The sequence below is a fragment of the Arachis ipaensis genome, chromosome B05, assembly GCF_000816755.2.
Source record: "Arachis ipaensis cultivar K30076 chromosome B05, Araip1.1, whole genome shotgun sequence".
Lineage (NCBI taxonomy): Eukaryota > Viridiplantae > Streptophyta > Magnoliopsida > Fabales > Fabaceae > Arachis > Arachis ipaensis.
Window position 1 is genome coordinate 118,925,057 of NC_029789.2, and position 16,293 is coordinate 118,941,349.

Here is a 16,293-nt window from a genome sequence, read left to right on the forward strand (position 1 = left end):
ATACCTGTATCCACTATCAGAAAGCTTGGCTTGACTGAAGAAGTCAAGCCAACCCGAATATGCCTCCAACTTGCTGATGGCTCCATTAAATATCCATCAGGCATAATTGAGGACATGATTGTCAAGGTTGGATCATTTGCCTTCCCCGCTGACTTTGTAGTGCTAGAAATGGAGGAGCACAAGAGTGCAACTCTCATTCTAGGAAGACCCTTCCTAGCAACTGGACGAACTCTCATTGATGTCTAAAAAGGGGAAGTAACCTTGAGAGTCAATGAGGAGGAGTTCAAGTTAAATGCTGTCAAAGCTATGCAGCATCCAGACACAGCAAATGCCTGCATGAGCATTGATATTATTGGCTCCTTGGTGGAAGAGATCAATATGACTGAAAGTCTCGAATCAGAGCTAGAGAACATCTTTAAAGATGTTCAGCCTGATCTGGAGGAACCAGAGAAAACAGAAGAACCTCTGAAAACTCTTCAGGAAGAGGTGAGGCCTCCTAAACCCGAGCTCAAACCACTACCACCATTCCTGAAATATGCATTTCTAGGAGAAGATGACACTTTTCCTGTGACCATAAGCTCTGCCTTAGAGCCACAGGAAGAGAAAGCACTACTTCAGGTGCTAAGGACACACAAGACAGCTCTTGGGTGGTCCATAAGTGACCTTAAGGGCATTAGCCCAGCCAGATGCATGCACAAGATCCTATTGGAGGATGATGCTAGGCCAGTGGTTCAACCACAGAGGCGGTTAAATCTGGCCATGAAGGAAGTGGTGCAGAAAGAGGTTACTAAATTACTAGAGGCTGAAATTATTTATCCTATTTCTGATAGCCCCTGGGTGGACCCTGTCCAAGTCGTCCCAAAAAAGGGAGGTATGACAGTGATTCATAATAAAAAAATGAACTGGTTCCTACAAGAACAGTTACAGGGTGGCGTATGTGTATTGACTACAGAAGGCTCAATACAGCCACCTGAAAGGATCATTTTCCTTTACCATTCATAGACCATATGCTAGAAAGACTAGCAGGTTATGACTATTACTGCTTTTTGGATGGCTATTTAGGTTATAACCAAATTACAGTAGATCATCAAGATCAGGAGAAAACAGCATTCACATGTCCATCTGGAGTATTTGTCTACAGAAGGATGCCTTTTGGTCTGTGCAATGCACCTGCAACCTTTCAGAGATGCATGCTCTCTATTTTCTCTTATATGGTGGAAAAATTTCTGGAAGTCTTCATGGATGACTTCTCAGTATTTGGAGACTCATTTAGCTCCTGTCTTGATCATTTAGCACTTGTTCTGAAAAGGTGCTAAGAGACTAACCTGGTTTTAAACTGGAAAAAATGTCACTTTATGGTGACTGAAGGAATTGTCCTTGGGCATAAAATTTTGAACAAAGGAATAGAGATGGATCAAGCTAAGGTAGAGGTAATTGAAAAATTACCACCACCCACCAATGTTAAGGCAATCAGAAGCTTTTTGGGACATGCATGATTCTACAAGAGGTTTATAAAGGATTTTTCAAGAATCGCAAAACCTCTGAGTAATCTGCTGGCTGCTGATACACCATTTGTCTTTGACACAGAGTGTTTGCAGGCCTTTGAGACTCTGAAGGCTAAGTTGGTCACAGCACCTATCATTTCTGCACCAGACTGGACATTACCATTCGAGTTAATGTGTGATGCAAGTGACCATGCTATTGGTGCAGTATTAGGACAAAGGCATAACAAGCTTCTACACGTCATATACTATGCCAACCGTGTTCTAAATGATGCACATAAGAATTACACAACCACAGAAAAAGAGCTGCTTGCAGTGGTTTATGCCATTGACAAGTTTATATCCTATTTAGTAGGATCAAAAGTGATTGTCTACACTGACCATGCTGCTCTTAAATATATACTCATGAAGCAGGATTCAAAACCCAGGCTCATAAGATGGGTATTACTTCTGCAAGAGTTTGATATAGAAATAAGAGACAGAAAAGGGACAGAGAACCAGGTAGCTGATCACCTATCCCGGATAGAACCAGTAGCAGGGGCATCCCTCCCTCCTACTGAGATCTCTGAGACCTTTCCGGATGAGCAACTCTTTGCCATTTAGGAAGTACCATGGTTTAAACGCCCACAATGGCCAACATATGGGCGTTTAACGCCAGAAAAGGCAGGGGGAGGAGATTTTGTTTCCACTTCAAATTTTTTCAAACTTTCATGTTTTAATTCATAATTTTCTGCATAAACATGTTACAAATTTTCATCAATCACACTCAATTTTCAAATATTTAATAATCTTCTAAATCCCTTTTCAATTTTCTTTCAAATCCTTCCCAAATCTCTTTCAAAAACTCATTTATCTTTTCAATTCCTTTCCAAATCTTTTCCAACTCATCATATCTTCTTTTAATTCTTAGATGCATCAACAAATTTTCAGATTTAACTTCTTTATACCTTTTTCATATATTTTGAATTTTAAAATCTCATCTTTTTCATCCCATGATTCATTTTTTTACCAATCATATCTTTCTATCACATCTTTTTCAAAATTTTCGAAACTCTACCCCTCCACTTTTAAATACACGTTCGGCCATCCCCAGTCCTCCACCATTCGAATCTGTCTCCTCCTATTCCTCTCCTTTCATTTCTTTTGCTTGAGGACAAGCAAACCTCTAAGTTTGGTGTGTTTTTCTGTGATCATCGAGCTAAGACTCATTAAGATCATGGCTCCTAAAGAAAAACAAACCACTTATAGAGGAAAGAAAGAGAATACTCTAAGCCACTTTGGAATCAAGAGAGGTTTTTAACCAAAGAACATGCAGACCATTACTACAAAATAATGGGTCTGAGGTCAGTGATCCCGGAAGTTAAATTCGATCTGAAAGAAGACAAATATTCGGAGATCCAAGAGCAGATTCAAAACAGAGGCTGGGAAATTCTAGCTAATCCTGAGACAAAGGTGGGAAGAAACATGGTTCAGGAATTCTACTCAAATCTGTGGCTGACAGATAAGCAGAGAATAACTGGAACTGCCTTCCATACCTTTCGAACTATGGTCAGAGGGAGGATTATTTACTTCCATCTTAACAAAATAAGAGAGGTCTTCAAGCTGCCTCAACTGCAAGATGATCCGGAATCCTTTAATAGGAGAATGGTGAGAATGGATGAACGGTTGGACCAAGTTCTAGAGGACATATGCCTCCCTGGAGCCAAGTGGATAACTAACTCAAAAGGTGTCCCAAACCAACTCAAGAGAGGAGATCTCAAACCAGTCGCTAGGGGCTGGCTGGACTTCATTGGGCACTCTATATTGCCCACTAGCAACCGCTCTAAGGTCACTGTCAAAAGAGCAGTGATGGTCCATTGTATTATGCTGGAAAACGAAGTGGAGATTCATCATTTGATTTCTTGTGAGATTTACACAATTACGAATAAGAACTCCACTGAAGCCAAATTGGCTTACCCAAGCTTAATCTCTCTGCTATGTAAAGATGCTGGGGTGAAGATGGGAGTAGATGAGTTCATCCCAGTCGAGCATCCAATCACCAAGAAGTCAATGGAAGGACAACAAGTGCAAGATAACTCCATCAAAAGGAGGGCGCAGGAGTTCCTCCTAGAAATCCCTCAGATTGACTACTGGACCCGCCTAGAAGCATCTGTCACCAAGCTGTAAGAAGCTATGGATCAACTTAAGGAAGAACAGCAAAATCAAAATAGCATGCTCTGCAAACTGCTTAAGGAGCAAGAAAAGCAAGGGCGTGAGCTACAGGAGCTAAAGCGCCAGAGGCTCTCCCTTGAGGGACCAGACACCCCACAGATTGAAGGAGCATCCATCTCCCAAAATAAAGGTTGTTGAGTCCTAATCTTAACTCTGTGATAACTTTTATTATTAGAAACCTATCTTAAGAATTATATGAATATTAGTAATTAGGGTCTTTATCTTTAATTTTATTTTTATTTTTTATCTCCAAGTAAGCTATAATTTATTTTTCACTTCATCATTAAACATGAATAAAATAGTAGATTCTTTGAGTAAAGATGCAATTATTTCGAGTTTTTAAGAGAAGAATTCAAAATTATTTATTTGTGGTGGCAATACTTTTTATTTTCTGAATGAATGCTTGAACAGTGCATATTTTTTATAGTGAAGTTTATGAATGTTAAAATTGTTGGCTCTTGAAAGAATGATGAAAAAAGAGAAATGTTATTGATAATCTGAAAAATCATGAAATTGATTCTTGAAGCAAGAAAAAGCAGTGAAGAACAAAGCTTGCGAAAAAAAAAGCAAGCAGAAAAAGCCAATAGCCATTTAAACCAAAAGGCAAGGGTAAAAAGGATCAAAGGCTTTGAGCATTAATGGATAGGAGGGCCTAACGGCATAAAATCTTGGCCTAAGCGGCTGAATCAAGCTGTCCCTAACCATGTGCTTGTGGCATGCAGGTCCAAGTGAAAAGCTTGAAACTGAGTGGTTAAAGTCGTGATCCAAAGCAAAAGAGTGTGCTTAAGAACTCTGGATACCTCTAACTGGGAACTTTAGCAAAGCTGAGTCACAATCTAAAAAGGTTCACCCAGTTATGTGCCTGTGGCATTTATGTATCCTGTAGTATTACTGGAAAACAAGATGCTTAGGGTCACAGCCAAGACTCATAAAGTAGCTGTGTTCAAGAATCAACACATTAAACTAGAAGAATCAATAACACTATCTGAATTCTAAGTTCCTATAGATGCCAATCATTCTGAACTTCAAAGGATAAAGTGAGATGCCAAAACTGTTCAGAAGCAAAAAGCTACTTGCCCCGCTCATCTGATTAGAATTTGAGCTTCACTTAAAACACTGGGATTCTATTGCAACTTGATCCTCTTTTTATCCTATTTTATTTGTCTAGTTTCTTGAGGACAAGCAACAGTTTAAGTTTGGTGATGTGATGAGCGGATATTTTATACGCTTTTTGGTGATATTTTCATGTAGTTTTTAGTATGTTTTAGTTACTTTTTATTATATTTTTATTAGTTTTTATGCAAAAATCATATTTCTAGATTTTACTATGAGTTTGTGTATTTTTCTATAATTTCAGGTATTTTCTGGCTGAAATTGAGGGACCTGAGCGAAAATCTGATTCAGAGGCTAAGAAAGCACTACAGATGCTGTTGGATTCTGACCTCCTTGCACTCGAAATATATTTTCTGGAGCAACATAAGTCCAATTGATGCGCTCTCAATTGTGTTGGAAAATAGACATCTTGGGCTTTCCAGCAATATATAATAGTCCATACTTGGCTCGAGATTTGGTAGCGCAAACTAGCGTTTAAACGCCAGCTCCTTACCCTTTTCTGGCGTTAAACGCCAGAGCTGGCATAAAAGTTGGAGTTAAACGCCCAAACTGGCACAAAAGTTGGAGTTCAATGCCAAGAATAGCCTATGCACGTGAAAGCTTCAGTGCTCAGCCCAAACACACACCAAGTGGGCCCCGAAAGTGGATTTCTACACTATCTATCTTAGCTTACTCATTTTCTGTAAACCTAGGTTACTAGTTGAGTATAAAAACTACTTTTAGAGATTTATTTCGATCATCACGACATTTTTACATCTGAATTTTATATCTTCTACGGCATGAGTCTCTAAACTCCATGGTTGGGGGTGAGGACCTCTGTTGTGTCTCGATGGATTAATGCAATTACTACTATTTTCCATTCAATCACGCTTGTTTCTATTCTAAGATATTCACTCGCACTTCAACATGATGAATGTGATGATCTGTGACACTCATCACCATTCTCAACCTATGAACGCATGCTTGACAACCACTTCCGTTCTACCTTAGATTGAGTGTGTATCTCTTTGGTTCCTGGTTCACGAGTTTAATTGCCTCTCCTGACAACAGAGCATTCAAATATGTGAGATTAGAATCTTCGTGGTATAAGCTAGAATCAATTGGCAGCATTCTTGAGATCCGGAAAGTCTAAACCTTGTCTGTGGTATTTCGAGTAGGATCCGGGAAGGGATGACTGTGACGAACTTCAAACTCATAAATGTTGGGTGCAGTGACAGTGTGCAAAGGGATCAATGGATCTTATTCCAACACTAGTGAGAACCGACAGATGATTAGCCCTATGAAACCCGTAGCTGGACCATTTTCACTGAGAGGACGGATGGTAGCCATTGACAATGGTGATCCACCAACATATAGCTTGCCATGGAAGGAGCCTTGCGTGCGTGAAGAAGAAGACAGTAGGAAAGCAGAGATTCAGAAGACAGAGCATCTCCAAAACCTCAACCTGTTCTCCATTACTGCATAACAAGTATTATTTAATCCATGCTCTTTTACTCATTCCAATTAAAACTGAGAATTATTATTGATATCCTGACTAAGAGTTACAAGATAACCATAGCTTGCTTCAAGCCGACAATCTCCGTGGGATCGACCCTTACTCACGTAAGGTATTACTTGGACGACCCAGTGCACTTGCTGGTTAGTTGTGCGGAATTGTAAAAGTGTGATTGTGATTTCGTGCACCAATTAGCTTTAGTGAAACTATACAAAAATAAAAGAATTTGGTTACACAAAAGAAATTTTGCTGCTCAACATATAAAATACAAAGTACAGCACAACAATTAGCTATTCTAGCACATAAAATTAGAGAATTCACCTCTCAGCAGCATCTGTCTGATCTTTAGTTACTGAGTCAACAGTTTTTTTCTTTTACGCCTCAATGCCAGATGTTACATGTGAAAGGGGTGGATGTTGAGGAACATCTATAACTTGTTCTCTTTTACTAAAACATCGATTATATTAGTTTTAATTAATCTATATAAAAGTGTGTAAGAGAACATGCAAGCACACAATATTTGGTTCTTGATAAACCACTATTTATGGTTTATCTTGTGCTCAATTGAGTGGTTTTTATAAAGTCTTTGCACACTTATTCATACTAATTGCATGGTTTTATATTTTCCTTCCTAATTTTGTGTTATGATTGAAAACATGCTTCTTTGGCCTTAAATTTGCTATGTTTAATCCCTTCTTATTACCATTTGATGCCTTGATATGTGTGTTAAGTGATTTCAGGGTTTATAGAGTAGGAATGGCTTAGAGGATGGAAAGGAAGCATGCAAAAGTGGAAGGAATATAAGAAATTGAAGGAATTGCTAAGCTGTCCAACCTGACCTCTTCGTACTTAACTGACCATAACTTGAGGTAAAAAGGTCCAAATGAGGCAGTTTTAGTTGCGTTGGAAAGCTAACATCCAGGGCTTCGAAATAATATGTAATTTTCCATAGTTGCCATGCTGTTAGGCGATGCGCACGCATAGATCACACGTACGCGTGACCTGGCAAAAGTTCAATCCACGCGTACGCGTGACAGAGCCACGTGTTGGACGTATCAGAAAACACTGGGGGCAATTTCTGGGCTTCTTTTGACCCAGTTTTCGGCCCAAAAAACACATATTAAAGGCTGCAGAGTGGGGGAATCAAGGATTTCATTCATACAACTTCTCATTATTCAATTTTAGGTTTTAGATGTAGTTTTCTAGAGAGTCTCTCTCTAGGTTTTAGGATTTCTCTTAGTTTTAGGTTTATTTCTTCTCAATTCCAGGTTCAATATTCCTTTAATTTAGTTTCTCTTCTACTTTTATTTGTTCTAGCATCTAGTTTATTTATTTTCCTTGTTGATTACTTTATGTTGACAATTTGGTTTATGAACTCTTCATGTTAGATTTGATTTTCCTTTTTAATGCACTTTGAGGTATTTCATGTTTATTGCTTCTTCTACTTATGTTTTTATGTTATGCCTTTCAAGTATTTGACAAAATGCTTGGGAGGGTTTTAAGTTAGATTTTTATGATTCTTGGCTTTGGTTGAGTAATTGGAGACTCTTGTGTTATCAAACTCCTTGTTGATTGATAATTGTAAGTTGCTGGTTGATTTGGATCCCTCTAAAGCTAGTCTTTCCTTAGGAGTTGAGTAGGACTTGAGGAATCAAATTGATTAGTCCACTTGACTTTTCTTTATTCGGTAAGGGTTAACTAAGTGGGAGCAATGAACAATTGATGTCACAATTGATAAGGATAACTAGGATAGGACGTCCAGTTTTCATACTTTGCCAAGAGTTTTTCTAGTTATTAATTTACTTTCTTGCCAATTTATTTCCTTGTTCCCTATTTCAAAAAACCCAAAAAGATACTTTTCCATAACCAATAATAAATCATACTTCCCTGAAATTCCTTGAGAGACGACCCGAGGTTTAAATACTTCGGTTTATTTTTATTGGGTTTGCTTAAGTGACAACCAAAACTTTTGTATGAAAGGATTCTCTGTTGGTTTAGAAACTATACTAGCAACAAGAACTTATTTGTGAAATTCTTTACCAGCAGAAATCCGATCGTCAAAATGGCGCCATTGCCAGGGAATTGCAAACGTGTGCTTTATTATTGGTTATTGTAAATATTTGCTTTTTCGTTTCTTTACTAATGTTTCTAGTTTTAGGAGTTTATTTTCATTAATTTTTATTAGTTTTTGCTTTTACTTGCTACTATGAATTCTCACCCCTTTGGCCATGAGTTTAGTTCAAATTATGTTGCAGCATGCATCAAGGTTGGGACTATCAAAGATGGGAGGAGCCACAAGGATTTGATCAACCCTCTTGGCAACAACCTCCTCCGATGCACTATGAGCAGCAACAATTCTACATTGCATTCCAAGACAATAGTTATGGTGGACCCTTTCGTAACAACTAACCTCCACCAAATTACTATGGTCAAGAGCCATTCCAGGGTGCGTACCAAGACGATGGATATGATGGACCCCCTTTTAGTTACCAACAAGCCCCATCACATGCCCATGAACCCCCTCCTCAACATAGTTTTGAACCACCATACTCATAAGCCCCTTTTCACCATTCACCTCCATATGACCCTAACCCTTACCCATCATACCAAGAGCCTTATGAGCCATACATAGAACCACCCCAATTCCAAAATAATTGCCCCCTTTCCTCTTCCTATGATGAGATGCTTCAATCTTTTGCACAAGGACAAAAGACCTTGGAGAGCACACTTACTGGTCTAACTTCTGCTACACACACTCTCGTCTCCCAGCTTGGATCATCGAATACCTCCAGCAATCAACCCTCAAGCTTTACTGCACCACCACCCTTCGTGCAAGAATACCTATATCCATCAGTCCAAGAGCAACATGATCCCAATTATGCTACTGACCCAGAACAAGAGAGAAGGGATCGGTGTCGCAAATTCATACTTCACAAGACGCTAGAGGAGGCCCTAAAGGTGGAGGTAGGAGAGACCCTTGAAGGAAGTTGTCAAGAGGTGGAAGTCAACAAGGAGGAGCTGGATTTTGTACTAGAGCAAGTGGAGAAAGCCGAAATTACTGAAGAAGAAGAAGTGGTTGAGGATTTAGGAGATGCGGAACCTCCATTTGAACCTCAAGTCATAGAGCCTCCTTCCAAGACCGTTGAATTTGATGTTGAGGAGGGTGTACAACCTCCAAGGTATATCATGGTTGAAGACTTGGAAGCGGTTGATCATGAGAAAAGTTCACTAATTAATGAGTTTTTACCTATAATTGAACTCTCTCCCATTGAACTAGAGGAAGAGGTTAATATTACAAAAGCTTGCAAAGAGGTGAAAGTTGTCAAAGAAGAGCACAAAGGAGTAGAGCTTGAAATCACCTTGCCAAAGTTGCTGGAGGCCTCTTCCCCTAAGTCACCATCATCCTTCACAACATTCAAGTGGGTAAAATTCATATGCCTTAGCTTTCTCATGCCACTTGAATATGGTTTGCTTGAGACGGATGGTCAACTTAGGAATATTTGTGGCTTTAAGAGTAAGAGGGAGATGGTTAATGGTAGGAATCGTCCTGCAAGGTTCAATATGGTTGCACGCTCCAAGTCTAAGTGCAATGGTTGGTATAAGTCTCAATTGAATGGGTCTAGGAAGTTGTTTGGATGTCTCCGTGAGAATTCCGATTGCTCACCACCCAAGTGGAACAATAGTGATCAACAAGAAGACGGGTGCAAAAGCAAGGTTTGGGACCCCAAAATTCATTCTGAAAATCAACACTCCTGGAGTCTTGTCACTTGCTTTAACTTGCTTAAAGGCTTTATGCAACTAGTGTGGGATCCCGGAGGCTATTGGAATTACAAACACTGGTGGGGATTCCTGGATGAGTTCAAGCACAAGCCTCCATGACAAGGAGCTCACCAAATGTCCAACTTAAGGACAATAACTAAAATTGCTAGGTGGGAGACAACCCACCATGGTATGATCTTTCATTTTTATTCTTAGTTTTATTTTATTTTATTTTTATTAGTGTTCATTCATAATTTCTGCATATTCATCTGCATTCTGCATAAAAAATAAAAATAAAAAATAAAAAAAATAAAAAAGGGGCAACCCATGTGTGCGCGTAGGCCACGCGTGGGCGTCGATTCCCAGTTTTGCTATCCCATCCAACGAACAGAAAGTTGTGATGGAATCGTACGACTGGTGTGCTCTGCACACAATTCGAACCATGCGTACGCGTCAAGCACGCGCATGCATGGACATGTCAATCGGCGTAAATGGGTGTTTGACCCGAGAGTTGTGCTGACCTCGCGCTGGAATTGTGCTAGAGGCACAAAATCACCTCACGCGTACGCGTCCTAATGCATGTGCGTCCTTTCACTTTAAGACCAGCCACGCGTATGCGTGCCAGACGCTTACACGTCAAATGACCAACTCAGTTTTCACGCGTACGCATGATGCACGCGTACGAGTCACGTCCCGTTTTTCATTCCTTTCTCCTTTCTTCTCTCTTTTCTCCTTCTTTCTTCCTCCTTTCTTACTTACTTCTTCTTCATCTCTTTAACTTCTCATCCTTATTATCTTTCATTCTATTTTCTTTATTACATTTACATACTTTCGTTCATTTCATTTACATCTTGTGCGTGTTTTATTTTCTTTTCTAAGTTTATTATTTTACCATTGGTGTTAAATGTTCTTATTCAACTGTTATACCTTTTCTGGTATTATTTTGGTGCTTAGTGACTTGTTTTACACTGTTGGGTAATATTATTTAAGTCAATACTAATCTTTTATGATATTTGTATTCCTTTTGCATTGACATGAATTTAATTGATATGCCATTTGCTTATACTGTTTTCTCACGTACATGTTGTAGCTACCATATAATTGAGACCCTCATTATTTGGCATGAACCCACTCATACTTTATTTGTTTTCTTATCTTTATTTCTGGGTTACTTTTCTTCTTTTTCCTCTTCTTTCAGGATGGCCACCGAGAAGGGAAGGGAAAAGCTTCTCAATGGGGCGACAGACAAGTCCCTACGCACATTCTTTGGAGAGAAAAGCATTAGTTGGAGCAGCCCGTCCACTTGCACATCTTAGCAATCACCGAGGACGGTGCAATCTTTAAGTGTGGGGAGGTCGATACCGACTTCCATGTGTTAGTTATTTCCTATTTCAACACCAATGTTTAATTTTTCTTGTTAAATTAGTTGTTACATTTGCATGTTTGATTGCATATTTGTTTGGTTTTGTGCATGTTCTTCTACCACTACTTGGTTGGAGTGATAAATTCTTTTTCAAGACCTTTTTTATAGTATTTCACTAATTTAAATTGAAAAATTTGTGTTAAACTTGTCTGAAGATTGTAATTTGGAATATGAATTATAGCTAAGAACACACAACCTGTAAAATTTGAGCTTAATTATATGGTTACATTATTTAACCATAATATTTTATTCTTGTGTGTTCTATTCTCTATGATTGCAATCTTTGCTTTGTTTCATTCTATATGTCCATTGTTTAGTGTATTTACATGCTTGCATATGATTGAGGCCATCATTTGTCATTAGCTCACTTATCCCAAATAGCCTACCCTTTCAATCAACCTTGTTTGCCACTTTGAGCCTTTTAATCCCCTATTGTTCTATATTTTACCACATCACTAGCCTTAAGCAGAAAAACAATTAATTACCCCAATTGAATCTTTGGTTAGCTTAAGATAGAGATTGTGTATCAACTAAGTGTGGGAAACTGTGGGAACTTAGGTTGACGAACGTGTACTGTGTCTTATTGACAAAATATTGGGAATTTGGGTGCATACTCATGTGAGACCAGAAAAATTAAAAGAAAAAAAATACTCATGTGCATTGATACATTATGTTTGCTTTTATGATTAAAAAAAAAATTAAATATGACAATAAATAAATAAGGGGACAAAATTACCCTAATGCTAAGTTTAATAAAAGATCAATGCATATGTGATAAAATTAAAGAAAAATTTGGTACATGAGTATGTGATACAAAAGTGGGAATTATGGGTAGCTAGGCATGATTTTAGAATTACATAGAGAGTTTGTGTGTGTTAGGTGAAAGCTTAGGTTAGTCAAAGATTCATATTATAGCTCACTTGGCCATACATATATCCTCACCCTTACCTTAGCCCCATTACAATCTTGAAAAGACCTCATGATGTTGCATTGGTATACTAAATTTTTGTTGATTGGTTAGATGAAGAACAAAGTCTAGAGAGCATAACTAGAGAAGAGTAGAGTGAATTAACCCTAGACACTTGAGCGACTAGAGTGATATACACTATCAGTGAGGGTTCAATGCTTGATTCTATGTTCCCGGATTTCATGAGCTATCTTCTTACATGTTTACTTGTCTTTATTGTGTGATTTGAATTAGTGGAATCTGATTTATGTTTGTCTTGGAGAATTTGTTTACTTTTAACCAAGTAGGTAGAAGCATTTTTGCATGTAGTTGCATTCATATAGCTAGGTTGCATTTCATAAGTTTCACCATTCCTCTTCACTCCTTTATAGCTTCTCTTGAGCATAGCATGAGGACATGCTAATGTTTAAGTGTGGGGAGATTGATAAACCACTATTTTATGGTTTATCTTGTGCTCAATTGAGTGGTTTTTATTAAGTCTTTGCACACTTATTCATACTAATTGCATGGTTTTACATTTTCCTTCCTAATTTTGTGCTATGATTGAAAACATGCTTCTTTGGCCTTAAATTTGCTATGTTTAATCCCCTCTTATTACCATTCGATGCCTTGATATGTGTGTTAAGTGATTTCAGGGTTTATAGGGCAGGAATGGCTTAGAGGATGGAAAGGAAGCATGCAAAAGTGGAAGGAATACAAGAAATTGAAGGAATTGCTAAGCTGTCCAACCTGACCTCTTCGTACTTAGCTGACCATAACTTGAGCTAAAAAGGTCCAAATGAGGCGGTTTTAGTTGCGTTTGAAAGCTAACATTTGGGGCTTCGAAATGATATATAATTTGCCATGGTTGCCACGCTGTTAGGCAATGCGCACGCGTGGACGACACGTACGCGTGACAGAGCCATGTGCTGGACGTATCAGAAAACGCTGGGGGCGATTTCTGGGCTCCTTTTGACCCAGTTTTTGGCCCAGAAAACACAGATTAAAGGCTGCAGAGTGGGGAAATCAAGGAATTCATTCATACAACTTCTCATTATTCAATTTTAGATTTTAGATGTAGTTTTCTAGAGAGAGAGAGGACTCTCCTCTCTCTAGGTTTTAGGATTTCTCTTAGTTTTAGGTTTATTTCTTCTCAATTCCAGGTTCAATGTTCCTTTAATTTAGTTTCTCTTCTACTTTTATTTGTTCTAGCATCTAGTTTATTTATTTTCCTTGTTGATTACTTTATGTTGACAATTTGGTTTATGAACTCTTCATGTTAGATTTGATTTTCCTTATTAATGCACTTTGAGGTATTTCATGTTTATTGCTTCTTTTACTTATGTTTTTATATTATGCCTTACAAGTGTTTGACAAAATGATTGGGAGGGTTTTAAGTTAGATTTTTATGATTCTTGGCTTTGGTTGAGTAATTGGAGACTCTTGTGTTATCAAACTCCTTGTTGATTGATAATTGTAAGTTGCTAGTTGATTTGGATCCCTCTAAAGCTAGTCTTTCCTTAGGAGTTGAGTAGGACTTGAGGAATCAAATTGATTAGTCCACTTGACTTTCCTTTATTCGGTAAGGGTTAACTAAGTGGGAGCAATGAACAATTATTGTCACAATTGATAAGGATAACTAGGATAGGACGTCCAGTTTTGATACCTTGCCAAGAGTTTTTCTAGTTATTAATTTACTTTCTTGCCAATTTATTTCCTTGTTCCCTATTTCAAAAAACCCAAAAAGATACTTTTTTATAACCAATAATAAATCATACTTCCCTGCAATTTCTTGAGAGACGACCCGAAGTTTAAATACTTCGGTTTATTTTTATTGGGTTTGCTTAAGTGACAACCAAAACTTTTGTACAAAAGAATTCTCTGTTGGTTTAAAAACTATACTAGCAACGAGAACTTGTTTGTGAAATTCTTTACCAGTAGAAATCCGATCGTCAGTTCTCAACACATAAAATACAAAATACATCACAACAATTAGCTATTCTAGAACACAAACAAGGAAACTCACCTCTCAGCAACATCTGGTCTTGAGAGATGTAGCAACAAAATATATGCTCATTTGTGATCGTTAGAGATGTGTTGCATTTCATGAGTAAAATCATACAATAAGCCAAAGCACACAAAGAATAAAACACAACACACAAATAGTAGACCTTAGCACACAAACATTTAAAGACAGCACACACATTATGAAATTCAGCATTGAAATACAGAATCAAAGACATAACATAAACATTGAAATATAGAATACATAATATGAAACTTAACACACAGACAAAATCAAAGCACGTAAGAAAAAAGAAAAGCAATACTGAAAAACAAAATGAAGAAGAATCGAACTCATTACCTCGAATAATCGTCTGTTTCTTTTTTCTTAGGGTTCGTTCGAGTTTTTGTGCTTTCATTTTAAAAGATTTTGAAATCTGAAGATTAAGGTGAAAGGTTTTGGACTCAGAGTAGAAGAAAGGGTTTTAGGATGAGAGTAGAAGAAGAACAAAATCCGCGTACTTTGAATTAGCGTTAATGTAGCGTATGTGCACACGTTTTTTTAAGTGTTTTTAATTATTGCCGAGCTAACTTGATTGGATTTAGTTGACAAAAAAACTTGTACATATAACAGTATTGATAATATAATAAATATATGAGAAAATTACACTCCTCTCCCCTGTGAGATGCTAAAATGACACTCCCCTCTCCTCTATTTTATAAATATACATTTTTCTCTCTTCTAACTTTTAAAAAACCTCCTCTTTAATCTATTTTAAACTTTTTATGTTAACTAATGTTAACTTTATCCATTTTTTAAGAAAAAATAAATTAATTTTTAAAAAAATACCCATTAGTAAAAATTTTATTTTTTATAAATTTTGCTTACCAAAATATCTTTTAATAAATTATTTTTTTATTGATTAAATTGTATTTTTAAAAAATTTAATAATTATATTATTTTTTTCTAAAATACCCTTCAATAATTTTTTTAATTATTAAATTATAATTTTACCAAAATTTTTGTTAACACCTATATAAAGTCTCAAATCTAATTTGGAGGTAGATGATGATATACAAAAGAAAAAATGGTGGCAATTTCGCTTTACAGAGGGAATCTTCACCGAGTACCGGACGTGCCTCGTCGATGGTTAATGCCAAACCCCAAAATCTCCCTCAAAGACTTCAAAACCCTCGTAGCTCGTCGCTCCAAAGCCCTCTCTCGCCTTTACGGCACCACTACCCCCGCCACCGCAACCACCGCAAACCCTAACCCTAACTCTGATATCGATCCTATCGTTACAGCGGATAACGGTCCTGTGGAGATCCAACCTGAAGAACCCGCGAAGGCCGCCACCGCTAACAACGATGACGAAGGGCCTTCGAGCAAGGCCGATGAGGGAGATCGGAAAGAAACGGAATTCGCCGCAGGTGGCGGTGGTGGTTCCCCGAAGAAAATGGCTGTGGATGATGGATCTGATGCGTTCATCGACTCAAAGAATGTCGCACCTCAACCCGGAGATGGCGGTTTCCCTTGCACGGAAAAGCATACTGAGCCTGTACGCTTCCGATTCTTACTGACATTTTCGTGGATTTTTTTAAATGGTTTTAACTGTGAATTTTAATCGGTTAAATTTTCTGTATTTTCTGTTAGTTTAAGAATAGTTGTTAATTGTTTTTGGATTTTTTATTTTTTATTCTTTTTAAGGAGATTCAAATATGCGACAAGTGATTCATGCGATGTGTGCTTTCTTCTGTGATATCACAGTTGATATCAGTTGATGATTTCAGTTTGAATGATAATTAGTTGATGTTTTCTAATTTAGCAAAAAATAGTTGC

General features: G+C 37.7%; 1 protein-coding gene across 1 annotated transcript in view; it reads left to right on the forward strand.

Annotated features, from left to right (window-relative positions):
• LOC107643908 overlaps positions 15,499 to 16,293 on the forward strand; it is a 3,672-nt gene continuing 2,877 nt past the window's right edge. The window contains exon 1 of the mRNA XM_016347658.1: positions 15,499 to 16,012. Within this exon, the coding sequence (XP_016203144.1) occupies positions 15,542 to 16,012 (471 nt within the window). The 5' untranslated portion in view covers positions 15,499 to 15,541. The remainder of the gene's footprint in view (positions 16,013 to 16,293) is intronic.